Source organism: Eurosta solidaginis, chromosome 3 (genome assembly GCF_040869045.1).
Source record: "Eurosta solidaginis isolate ZX-2024a chromosome 3, ASM4086904v1, whole genome shotgun sequence".
Lineage (NCBI taxonomy): Eukaryota > Metazoa > Arthropoda > Insecta > Diptera > Tephritidae > Eurosta > Eurosta solidaginis.
Window position 1 is genome coordinate 156,672,021 of NC_090321.1, and position 13,979 is coordinate 156,685,999.

The 13,979-nt window shown below is 38.1% G+C and overlaps 1 protein-coding gene across 1 annotated transcript; it reads right to left on the reverse strand.

Annotated features, from left to right (window-relative positions):
* Positions 1-1,589: 1,589 nt before the first annotated feature.
* Positions 1,590-9,677, reverse strand: LOC137244448 (succinate--CoA ligase [ADP/GDP-forming] subunit alpha, mitochondrial-like). Its single transcript, XM_067773437.1, has 5 exons — positions 9,402-9,677; positions 8,864-9,037; positions 8,561-8,791; positions 3,302-3,482; positions 1,590-3,231 (listed from the first exon to the last, which is right to left on the reverse strand). The coding sequence occupies exons 2-4, from the start codon at positions 8,999-9,001 to the stop codon at positions 3,474-3,476; spliced, it is 378 nt and encodes a 125-aa protein (XP_067629538.1). The 5' UTR covers positions 9,002-9,037; positions 9,402-9,677; the 3' UTR covers positions 1,590-3,231; positions 3,302-3,473.
* Between the last annotated feature and the right edge of the window lie 4,302 nt (positions 9,678-13,979).

A 13,979-nucleotide genomic window follows, 5' to 3' on the forward strand; every position in this document is an offset into this window, starting at 1 on the left:
TCGTTCGCGAACATTGTAAATTCATACATACATACGCAGAAATTCGGAGCACGAATGTCGATGATGCCAATTACACTAAAGATATGTATGGTCATCTTTGTGTGTGGCACTGCTACAACAATAAATGTATGGACTAATTATGAAAAGCATCTTTTGTGAGAAACTAATTACATTTATTAAACTTGAAAAGATCATATTTACAATTTGTGTCTGTACTCTTTCAGTTTCCTGGATCTTCCGAAATGTGTAACTTTTTTTGAAGTTAATTAAACATATACATATGTATATATTAACTTATTTATTCATAACACATTTACGCATGTTTTTGTTTTTGGTTTTCCTCCTTAAATTATATGTTTTTTTTTGCTGATTTTTTGTATAGATAATATTAAAAAGCTAAACTGTTTTTGTGTTACTTCATTAAAATACATTAAAAAGAATTTATTAATAAAAATTTAAACATCTTTTTAAACAGGAGACATCCTTTGTACCCTTTTAAATATTACCGTAGTTGATTCGACGAAGTATGATGTTTACGTATTAAAAATAAGTATGATATTCTAGGGTTAAATATACCTACACAAAGCATTGCTGCATACACACCCTCATCTATACTTGTTGGCCTTTTTCGCGGGTGCAAGCAGCAGTGAACAAATTTGCTTGCAAACAAAAAACAGATGAACAAAAAGAACAACTTTTCGTTCATCAGGAAAAGAACTAAAAGCCCCCATTACTGATACTTAGCATAGACTTGACTTGACTTGGCGTAAACTTGGCAACTTAGCCACGATTATACTCCACTTGGCGCATAAAATCTGGCATCATAATCAGCGCTGAAATTTATTTTTAAATAAATGTCAATTTGTATGACAAAATGTCAAAATGAAATGGAAACAAACAAATGGCATCTCAAAATGTAAACGTCACTTAGAACTTACATAGAAAATCAAAATTCAACAGACTTCTAAGTCAAGTTAAGTTTGGATTAATCAGTAACATGCAATGTTCATTTAACAGAACTGTAAGTGACAGTTCGGAAGCCAAGTCAAGTCTACGCTAAGTATCAGTAATGGAGCCTAAAGAATCGAATCTCTGAAATGAACGAAAAAGCACAACTCTAAAACTAGTAAACAATGATGAGATACGATGGAATACTATCGATAGTCTGTCTGCCATTGGTTACGTTCCAGTGACGTTTGAACCAGACACGGCTACAAGTTTAACATCCCTACAAGACAGGTACCCGTTCCCTAATCGATTACTTAATCGTCATCAATAACTTGTTCACCAATTATCGTCTTAATGACTTTTACATTGCTGTCGTGAAAAAGGTAACGCATGTGCTCTCTCAAAATAGTGTACGTGTGACTCTCTTTCTCGCTCTTACCTATTGTGTTTTCGACATTCCTTCTCGCTCGATGTTATTTACATTTTTAAGTTACTTCATCAGTTATGTTTTCGTTATCGCTAACCAAAACATATGCAACAACAACAATACGGGTAACTGGTCTATCGGTTACCCGTATCGGTTACCTTCTGTCAAATCGCTTTTTCTATGAATGAAACGCGTCCTTTATGTTCAGATAATATTTAATTATAAATTATTCATATATACAATGTTTTTTTAGAATTTAAATTATTGTCTTATTACTCTAGCGAACTTTACATATGTGAATTTTTATATTTATAAACTATATAAATACATTAACGTCTATTCATAGTCGTGCCCTTTCCGAAACCTTGTTTTGAAGTTCTTATTTTTCCTGCGCTGGTAGTGTTGCTCATCAGTTTGCAGTCATATTAGTTTGGTAGGTATAGTAACATCAGACGTAGGGAAATTAGGAAGCATGTCAGGAGTATCACCAGAATCCAAAGAAGCATGGTGATTCGTCACCTCCGTTTTCTTCCATATCCGGATTCATTCCATACTAGTAATTATAAATATCTTGTAGATGCCACATAGGTGTAACCATACCCTCAAGATATTTTCGTTCAAATCTTGTGGTGTACACGTAAACTTGTATTTGTTCTAAATTATTCACCACATTCTAAACATAGAAAAGATGTATTAAGTGTTTGCGTAAATACCATTGTGATTACAATATGGACAAACATTCAATTCTAAACTTTTCGTTGTTACATCAATTGTTTCAGCGTGTTGTACACGTAAATAAAAATTCATACTTGAATGTATTTTCGTCTTCCAATCGCATAATTTACATTTTAAATAATGACTATTAGGCATATGAGAAATCTCATGGTACAATAATTTGTTGAAGCTTGGTGTAGCTGCTTGAATAACACAAAATTTACATTTTGCACCACGTTCGTTATATTTAAATTGTAAATGTTCTGGTTTCTCTACACGATGCATAAAGTTTAGATGCTTTTTCCAACAATGTGCTGAATTTAATTGAAATACATACATTGGGCATTGTCTCATGATAAATTTTCCATAAATATACTGAGCCTCTTTATGTAGGCTCTTTTCTTAACATCTAATTCTGGCCGTACAGAATATGACAGTTTTGCTTCAGGTTATAATCCACACTCATACTATTTTCAGATTCTGTTTCATAATTTTCATCATTTTCAACATTGGACTTTGCATCAACATCATTATCATCATCGTCATTTTTTGATAACTCTGTTTTAAGCTTCATATTTATCAAAGGTTCATCTTCCTTAGTATTAGAATTGGAAACATTGTCATCTTCGGTTAAGTTTTTATTAAGTTTAGCTTTTTTCCTATGTTTAAATTCTTTACTATCCGTACTAGAATTAATACCATCATCAACATTTTTCGTGGTCTGTTTGAGTTTTTAAATTTGCCAATGGTTCGCCTTTATCAGTATTAGAATCAGAATGGCCTTGGCCATCTTCACCGTGTTGCAAAGTAGGCGACACATGTTGGTGTTGATGTTTGCGCATATTGCGGATATGTTGGTGGTTCACTAGTCATTAATTGTTTAGAAGTTTCAACTTGTTGCGTTTGTTGTTGTTGTTGCTGGCTGATGATGTGGTGTTAACGTTTGTTGTACAATTTATTCGGGTGATTGCACATATTGTTGGTGTGTTATAGTGCTGGAAATCCTTCCGATATTGAAAGTCCTTGATTAGTGTAATCCCCACGTAGTGAACTACTCCTGTGACCGCGTCCGCGGTAACTATTACATCTGAAGGCGCTTAAGTTACAGGCATAGCTGACATCGCTTATATAACAGGTTGACTCTAAAGTAAAAACCAAAACAAAATATTAGAATCAGTGTTTATGAATAACATATTTAAAATAAGCTCTTACAACAACGTGATCGGTGGCTACATCCCCGTGAAAGTAGTGTGGTGTTCCTCCTTGTATAAACGTAGATACTGGATGTGCTCAACCGTGCAGTTTTCTTCTAATTTGAGCAAATGTATGTTCTTACAGCCACAGCTGGAATATTTGCGATATTTCTATCCTCACATCGTCAAAATCAAATTACCTAGAATGAAAAAGAAACTCATATCAGTAAGAATAGATTAAAAGTTTTTAATATAAGCCGAAAAGTGTTCCATAAATAGGGCTCCACACATAGCTCTTTTCCAAAGGCACAAGAGAAATTTCAGATAACTAGAATCAGGACCTGGTAAAGTAACTTCAAAGGCGATTTAGTCGCCACTACTTCGTATGCGTACTACGCTCCCTTTCGGCATGCATCATCAATTTCGTCATTACTATAAAGGCCATCTTGCTCACAGCAATCCAACAATCTATTTGTCCGCAAATTCGTGGAACTAAATTCCTAATGGAAGGTTCCTCTCCAAAAACTCTGTTTACAGACAGTCTTTCGCCGTGAAAACGAGGGCAGTGAAATATTACTTCTGCGCCTTCCAATTCGGACGGACAGCTTGGACAGAAAGGATCCTCCTCTATCCCACGCTTATGTAGATATTCCTTCAAGCCACCGTGCCCGCTCAATATCTGTGTGAGATGGTAATTTAGTTTGCCGTGTTTTCGCTCGTACCATTCCGCTATATTCCGGACTAGCATGGAGGTTCAGCGCTCTTTTCTCGAATCTTCCCGCCGTTCTTGCCACCTAACTATTGTTCGTGACCTTGCGGTTTTCTTAGCATCTTCAGATGGTCGGCTGAATCCAATGCCATACAGATCGGCCATTTCACCTGAGAGTAGATGTACTGGGATTTTCCTGGATAAAACATGGATCGCGTCGTCGGAACAGCACATGCTATTTGTATAGCAGTAATGCGGTAGGCTGCTAGTATATCTTTTTGGTGGACCATTTTAGATCTGTGCCATACTGGTGCTGCATATAATATTATAGAGCTGGTTACGTTGGATAATCGCTGACGGGTAGCTTCGCTTGGGCCGCCGATGTTGGGCATTATTCGCGTTAGGGTTCCACTAACTCTAGAAACTTTGTCCCCCACCGCCCTGAAGTGCTCCCTAAAAGTTAGTTTTGAGTCAATGATTACTCCTAGATATTTCAAGGAGGGCTTTGAATTTATTTGAAAAGCTCCTATGGTTAGGACCAACTCATCCACAGTCCGCTTTGAGCTCATCAGAACCACTTCTGTCTTATTGCTAGCCATCTCCAGCCCCGTGTTCGTCAACCATTCCTCTATTCTTCCCATGGCGTCATTACATAATGCTTGGAGCAGATCAAGTTTCTTGGCCACTGCTACTACGACAATATCATCTGCATAGCCGACAATTTCCGTGCCTCCGGGAAGGTGGTTTTGTAGCACCCCGCCATACACCGCATTCCAAAGAGTTGGACCTAGAACAGATCCCTATCTAATCTATCTATCTATCAAATTATTCGGAGCAGGTACGGAACTTGTCTTGGTACACCCAAAGTGCACCCACGCTTCTCATGGCTCCAGCGGGTTAGCGGCTTCCTAGAACTTAAGCCACTTGCTGCTTCTAGATCTGACATCTGTCAGCTGGAGTCTTAGCCCGGCAAGCGCAGGGCACGAGCACAGAATGAAATCGATCGTTTCCTCCTCCAACTCGCACTTCCTACATCTGCTATCACTGACCAAGACTAATTTAAAGGCATGTGACGCCAGAAGGCAGTATCCAGTAAGAATACCCGTCATGAGTCTAGTATACAGTTTAATGATAATAAAAATATAAGAATCAGTGTTTATGAATAACATATTTTAATTAATCTCTTACAACAACCTGATCGGTGGCTACATCGCCATGTAGGTAGTGTGGTGTTCCACCTTGTATAAACGTAGGTACTGTATGTGCTCAACCGTGCAAATTGACATTAGCAGTAACATTATTTACATAAACATAGCTTGGTATTTGTGAAGGCCTCAATATAGCATACATTGGTCCAGTTCGGTGTGCACCAGCCACTGGTACAAACACTTTTGAATGCATAGCTTTCATATAGGATGGATGTCCAGCAGTGCTCCGGTTGTGCCAATATGTAATGGGCTGCTCCGTCTCTTGGTACGGCTGTATAGGTATAGGCGGGTGCAATGTATTACTAGGCTCAAGATCGGAAGGTACATAGATGGCTCGAAGACGCCAGAGGGGATTGGAGCCAGAGTTTTCGGACCCAGAACCAAAATATCAGTAACTCTAAAAGCACATCCGAGCATTTTCGAGCGGAAGTATTCGCCATAAGTTAGTGCGCTAAGCTGAACCTTCAGCGCTGATACCCCAAAGAAACAATTGCCACACTCAGTCAGGCAGTCAGGTTCCACTAAAGGCACTTGCGGCGTTCGAAATAAAGTCAGCACTTGTCCTTCAGTGCGTAGAAAAGCTGAATCAATTAGGAGCACACAACGTAGTACTGTTGGCCTGGGTCCTAGGCCACAGGGGAGTGGAGGGCAATGAGCAGGCGGACTCCATGTTTAATTTGTTGCGTCTCTCCCACAAATTGTCAACCCCCCAGCAGATCCTTGCAGCGGGTCTGCGCCATACTCTCCTCTTCCGGGAAGGTATCGACCCCAATCCGGGTCCTTCTCCTGACCCCAGTACTGAGAAATGGGTTTGCTGCGTTTGCCGGAAAAGAATCTTTTTAGGACGGTCATATATATAAGGGCCTGAAATATTTCAATGAACTTCCTAATCACATAAAAAGTAGTAATAACTTCAATACTTTTAAAAAAAGTTTATTGGAGCATTGTAAAAACCTTCCAATAAGATAGTTTTTTTTCTTTTATTTTTTTACATGATATACCGATACTGGAGCGCGAAAAGGGAATGGTAATAATGGTAGCAGCAAAATACAATGCATCCGGCCCTAAGGAAAAGAAAATCGGACGCCACCTGTAACTCCAGACAGTTCCAACAACTAATTTCGCTGGAATTCGGTATTTCCAGCTGGTATTTACTGTTGCTGATCGGAATCATTCGCATTCCGACAGCATAAATATAACAATAAAATTATATAATGTGTAACAAAAATAACGAAAATAAGGCCAAATAAAAGTTGGAGCAAGGGGGATTGGAAACACGTCCTTTTCAACCTCCCATTATATGTTGAGCTGTGCTAATCGGAATCTTCATGCATTCCGACAGCGTCTTTACTAAACAAAGTTGAGGGGTGATTGGATACACTTATTTTCAATTTCCAACATCCAAAGACATGTTTAGCTGCATTGATCGGAGACTAATACATTCCGAAAGCTTAAAATACACATATAATTGAAAAATATAAGTTCCAAATTTTGTTGCCTTAAGCTGGGAGCACTGGAGGATTGGAAACGCGTCCTTTCCGACCTTCCTTAAATGACTGGCTCCCAGACTCGTCCCTTTGTCACGCTAGTAAATATGCTGATCGGAATCACATGGCATTCCAACAGCATATTCAATAGTAATAAGTGGTTATAACAATGAATTGCACTTAGTAGTTTAAGTTTTAGGCCTAAACAGCCGTAATAATAAATAAATTAAATTAAAAAAATAAATACTCTTGTCAGTGTTTCACGTGCAAGGGATGGTTGCATCCGACAGGTTGCTCTGGGCTAGATTCCTCGTAACTTTTATAAATCTTTTGTGGCTCTTGTTGTTCACGGCCTCATTACATTGAGGAAATACGGCACCTGAGAAAACAGCCGTATGAAGCTAAAAATCACAAGCATGTCTACAGTGAACTCCACAAACAGGCGTCGGACCTCTATGACGGTGATTCCTGTACTCAAAGAACAAAACTAGCAGAGGAGGAACGCACTCTCCCTAGGGAAACGAGAGTAGTCACTCTAGCTCAACTTCGAGCTGGATAACGTAACAGGTTAAACTCTTACCTATCCAGAATCAACCCCGACATACAAAACATTGTCCTGCTTGTAATGTGTCCCCACATGTCACCAACCATCTCTTTAACTGTATTGTGCAACCAACGCCTCTAACACTCCTCTCATTATGGCCCACCCCTGTTGAAACAGAAAGTTTCTTTGGACTCCCGTTAGAGTACATTGATGACAATTTGTGATCGGTCGCACCTATTGGATGCGGCGAAGCACTGCTACTACAACAACAGCAGGCGGACAACACGGAAAGAGAGGCAGCAACTGCATGACCCATCGATCCCGAGCTGTTCCTGCCAGTTGGCCCACAGGGGCATTTATTTGCAGAAGGGAGGGAAAAGAGAGAACACTGGCGCAATATGCCAGGCCTGAGTCAATCTAAGTTACTGTTAGGGGGTTACAGCACAACTCGATATAGGGCATTAATAGGCCTCTCAAAAAGATAACCTAAAAACCCCAACGGCTATTCTTACAAGACACTGTAGACTGAACAGTCACATGCAAAAACTGGGTATAGTATCGAACAACACATACCGATTTTGTGATGGATCAGCAGACGGTGGACCATATCCTTCTAGATTGCGGCGCAATTTCAAGACGTAGGGCTAAGTTTATGGGCTCACCATGGCCAGAGCATTCCCACATTTAATCCCTCAAGCAAAGAACACTGCTGGGGTTCATCAAGGAAGTCGGCTAGGATGAGGTGCTGTGAAGGAGATGTGCAAGTCACTGTGCAATCCTCAATAAATGATCTATCTATCTACGTTCCGGTAACAAGCACCATTGTGGTACTAGCCCCTCCATCTCGGGAACTATTGATATGACTACATTAAACCTTCTAGGGATTGAATATTAATAATGCCGGCAATGAGAAAGTCTGCTAAAATGCACCATTCTCCATGGAATGCTCGATATATAACTTTCCACGTTTTGAAACAGTGATGAAAAGAGCAAAATTTACAATAATTTTAACTGGCTGTGGGTAGTAAGGTGTTGATGTCCTCTCTTAACGCAATGTAATGACAACTGCGATGCAGGGAAAATGACAAAAATCATGCAAATCTACTGATAATAATTAATTTTTCCTCCCCTTCTATGCAGTTCTATGCATACATACATATGTATTTTTCTCTCCAAATGCTAATTAAAAAAATTAATTGGTTTTCACATGAACTTCGAACTCTGTCGTATTTGCATTCTTCAGATGATTATCAACAAAAGCATGACAAATTATCACTAAAAAAATCATACATGTTGCTTATATATTTAATATGGTAGCCAATTTACTTACCCTTTCTGGTGCGATGATTCCTGAACAGTCGGGCCTGACTAGACGCGATTTTTTTTGCCTTAAGAGAGCGTGCTTAACGCGAACCCTATCATGTTTTGGCACAACTTTGGTGATGCAAAATATCAAAGACATTTCTGCTTCTAATGCTTCTAGGATAGCAGCAGCAGCTCCCGGTGGCACCACATAAATAACAGTTGCATGCCGATCAGTTGCCTTTTTTGCTCCGGCTACCTATTCAATTTTAATTCACATTACATTATCTACTATTGCAATTTTTAATCACTACAAATCAATATAAATTACCGAAGCAAATACTGGCAAACCAAGATGCGTAGTTCCACCCTTTTTTAGGGAAATACATCCAACCAGTTTGGTACCGTATTCCAAAGCATGTTGCTTGTAAAGTACCTTGTTTTTGTAAGTTTCCTTTGATTTCGGCATATTCTGAGCTGAACCGCAACCCGGCGGAGATGCTATCTATTAGAATAATATAACATTTTTTTTATTATTTAAAAATGCACATACGTATGAATGAAAATCAGAAAGTAAATAATGTTGTTGTTGTTGTAGCGATAAGGACACTCCCCGTTATCGACTTTGGTGGTCCTTTGCCGGATGCAGATCGGGTACGTTCCGGGAACCATTAAGGTAGTAGCCCGACCATATCGGGAGCGATTTAGTAGACATAAAACTTTGTAGGCCATCCCGCCGATTCTATACAACTTAATAAACTTTTATCAAAAATTATCAAACGTGGAATCAAAAGGCGCGCCTCGAGCTCCGTTTTTATTATTATTTGATATTTTTAAATTAGGTGGTGTACCGTCTTGTAAAACTTTACCCTTAATATTATTTTGGGCGAAGGCCGCCAACGCAAAAAGATGGTCTCTGCAGCAATATTCTTAATTTCCGTCACATGTCACAACTCAAATTAACTTAATGTTATTTTGGGCGAAGGTCGCCAACGCAAAAAGGTGTTCTCTGCAACAAAATTTTTAATTTCCGTCACATGTCACAACTAAAAGCACAAGATATTTTTCGTTGTAAACAATTTATATTTTTTTTGCGTTTCAATGTTTTCCGGAATAATTAATGAACTGTCATTTCGATGACAGCATGAAACGTGGATGTGTTAGTGGAGAGCGAAAAAAGCTTTGAATGTGTGGGTGAACTGGTTACCTCCGTCTTGTAGGGATGTAAATGAGCAACAAAGTTCGTTCCGTTCCAATGAACAGTGAACCAGATACAGTTAAAAATTTAACATGCAAATGCAACTACAAATTGAACCATATGGCATTTTTCACATCAGCTGGTATGCGATTCAGTTTTTTCACTGTTGAATTTGCCCATGAAAAATTAAAATTGGGTTGGATTTTATATAAGGTGCCACGATTTTCAAACTTTTGTTAATTTGTAGGGTAGAGGGGGTCCTAAAAATCACCAATATGGAATCCGCAGCTCTAGGAAACTCTTAGTTTATGAAATGTAAGCTTTTTAATTTCCAAACTTATTAAAATTTCAGCTTAAGTCCTGCACTTAAAATTCGGATCGCACATGTCGATAGCGGTATCAAAACACGCGTATTTGCGTCAAGATTCAGAATCCGAAAGCAGAAACTATATTTTTTATCTCGTTTAAAAATTATTCGCGGAAAACCCGTCGGTACTATTGTCGCTTTTTTCGTTGTTGCATTTAAACAAACGAAAATATATGAAGGTTGTGAATAGTGTTGCCAGCTCCGCAACAATATCTTTTTATCTTGGTCATGGTACAATAATCAGGTAAAAGCACCAGAGTTGCATTTTACATATTTTTCATTCGAAGCTAGTTATAAAATGTCAAACTTTGTTTATGTTTACATTTTTTGTTTATTTATTTTTGATGTGAAAATTTATGAGTCCAAAACGCATTTTTTGACATCTCTCTCGATATTCTTGCACGAGTTTTTGCAGTTGTGAGCTAAAGTAAAGAATTACCCCGCAAGATCAAGGAAGAGGAAATATTGGGAAAAAGTTTGTGGCGTTAGCTTCCCTAAAATGGCTTAATTTGTTCGCTCCATTTTCAGGCCTGGGACCTTATTGTGGGAGCCCAGAGAGTAAATTTGATGCCCAACTCCACTCCATCGCTATATTTACCGTCTTTGATGTAAATATTCAGTATCCCGTTGTAAGATAAAAAATGTAATATAATTTTATGTATGGCTTAGCAGTGCTAATCAAGAGTTTGTAAAAACGGAAGTTGTCTCATCGTCCCCAACGGTCATTTCTACAGTTATCTACCAAAATATCGGACAATATTTTCGCCGCTACAACGTGAAGAAAGGACGAAGGATAAATAATAAAGTCCATTCTACATGTTCGCTTTTTTTTAGTGACACCGTTGAAGAGAAAGGCCAATACATGGCACGGAACAGCTGCAGCACACAAACGCATATGCATGATGTACCACGAATAAGCTGTGAAACCCAGACGCAGTAAGCTCCCCTAGTTTCAGGGCCACCATTAGTTTGCAAAGAGCGAAAATATGCTACACAAATATACGCAAAACGGCCCTCATCCACCACCGGACCACCACTAGTCAGCAAAGAGAAAAAAATTGCTAAACAATTATACCTACGAAAAGCGGCCCTTATCAGGGCCACAAATAGTTTGCGAAGAGAAAATATTGCTAGACAATTATGTTTTACATGCTATAGATTTACTTTTGGACAATTTATATCATCCATATGATGACAAGAAAAAAACTGGATTATAACCGATACTGGAGTTGAAAACGGAAATATTCCAAGCCGAACTTTTGCCGTAGCAGGTACCGATACCAGATCCAGTCTAAAGCCGAAATTGCTACAAAAGCCTCCTGGCTAGAGCCAGAAGGAAAACCCGGAACCGTAATTGAAGTCAGTACTACAACCGAACTAGTATCCAAAAATTAAACCGAAAGCAAAATCGGTTCCGATATGGAGGATCCATGTGGATCTTTGGAAATGTTCTAAACGCACGTGAACTGCACAAAAAACGCATGCACTTCGTATTACCTTTCTTTCTAGGACTATAGAGAGACCTTTGAACCTTTTAATTAATAAAACTTATTTATTTTTATTAAATATATAAATGTATAGTCTTTTATTTATTTTATGTTACACTAGGCACTTATATTAAAATTTGCAGGACTAAACGTGTGTAGTTAATTGGCCGGTTCACTTTCAACTGAATACTGCCGCTAACGCAACTCTCTAGCTAGGCAGTTTTTCTTTACGTTGCTTAGCAACGAAATTAATCATGGCATCGAGCAACGGCAGTTTCAACCAATCAGAAACTCTCCGAGTTGCTCGACTCCAACAATTTTAGTGATGCCAAGTGCATCTGATGTATGGTTGCATCTTGCACTTTTCTAGAGAGGGTTGCCATCGCAATTTATTTTAATGCAATTTACTATGGCACTACACCGAACAGAGAAGCAAAAAGAAAAATTGGATCAAAACAACCATGCAATGACGCTGAACCTGAAAGTTCGGTGGCATAGCGACTCAATTTGAAATTTTCAACACACCCGTGATTTTTTTAATTAAAAAAGATTACATCTCAAGACATGAAGTACATATCCTTCAATGAAATCTGCACCTCAAATACCGACGCGAAGAGTTTCCAACGTTAAACGTTATTATGTATATATGTATCTTCGATATTTATTAGGTTACTAAATTACTTAATTTTTACTTTACAAAATACATGAAATTTTAAAATAAATCAGTACTTATTCATGAACATACTATTAACGCAGCATTTTATATACAATCTCATCCTATATTTTCAACATCTCTTGAAGACAGTAACGCTAGCACTTATACATACATGTATTGAAAATAAGGTCCACTACAAAAAACATTTAGCAATAGCAATAGCATTTCCCAATATAATTTTAATACTACAAAATAACGACCTTAGGCAAATAAAATAGGAAAATCATCAACATTACAACGCCCACGTGAAAATTTTAAATTGAAAATTTTCAACTTCTTTTGCAAATATCTCTTGACCAACACAAAATATTTTACCTACGCTTTCGGATTATTGTTGTCGATGTTAATGCGCGTCTTTTAACACCTCTCTCGATATTTGTGGACGCGTATTATCAGTGTCATGCTGTCGTATATAATTACCAAGAGTTGATGCGCTGAAAACGTTGAAGAAATGATTCAGCTGCTATATGTAAATAAATAATAACAATAAATTAAATATAAATTATAATTATTGGCGACCTTTTTTCTTCAACTAATTGTCCTGTTTTGCTGGATCGAGGTCCGTGTTTTATAAATTAAACACAATTGTTTCTTTTTTCAAAAAACCGATATATTTCGATTGCTCTACGGCAATCGTCTTCAAGGTTACAGAGCTAATAAAAACATAATAACAACAATTAACAAATAAACATATTGTCACGGATATTACCACCCCTAAGTTATCCCATCACTAAGGCGATGCTAAGGCCATGCCAAGCAGTATTTACGTTAATAATCAAATCAAGTATACACATATATAAGGCAGCCCAGAGAGATGTCACACACACATGCATTTACTTATACGGCTATGTGCGCGCGAGAGACTGTAAACTACAAACATTCACATCAATAATTCAATCTTTATGTGTTTACATAAACGAATAAATAATTGCGTCTACACATATGTACGTATACGAGCAGCGGAGCGGCAATGCACAAACACATGCATATATCTTATCTTAGCCGAAACAACTAGTAACTTCTGGAAATCGAAGAGCCTAGAAGTATGCAGCGTAAACTATAAAAGCGGTGCAGGCGAGTAAGAAGTAATTCAGTTTGATTTGAGTTGTCAAGCAGTTTGATTAACACGATATCTAGCGAGCAATAGCAGTACTATTTTGAATAGTGGAGTTTCATTTGAGCTATCAGTTTGGTTATTAAGCTATTCGTTGCACAGTTTGAGTGTTATTGTGAAGCATTTTAATAAAGGCCATTTTTGCATTATTCAATATTGGAGTTATTTATTCAACAGTTTAGCGATACGAACTTAGCAAAAGGGGCAAATAAGAGGATTTGCAGCAAATTCGTTACAATTGGTGTCAGAAGAGGAATTGTTGAATAAATTCCGGAGGACAACAAGGACATGGCAAAGTTCAGTGAATTGAAGATCCAGCAACTAAAGAAGGAGTTGGAGAGCCGTGGATTGAATACAAGCGGCGTTAAACTTGAACTTCAGGCACGGCTACGAGAGGCAATGGAAGCGGAAGGAATTGATGTGGAAGAGTATGACTTTCATCTTGATGGCGAGGAAGTAACAAAAATTGAAGAGAAAAACGAAACATCGCAGACAGTTACGAGCACAGACTTGAACATGATTTTGGCTGCAATATCTGCTCAAACATCGACAGTGGCTTCTCAACT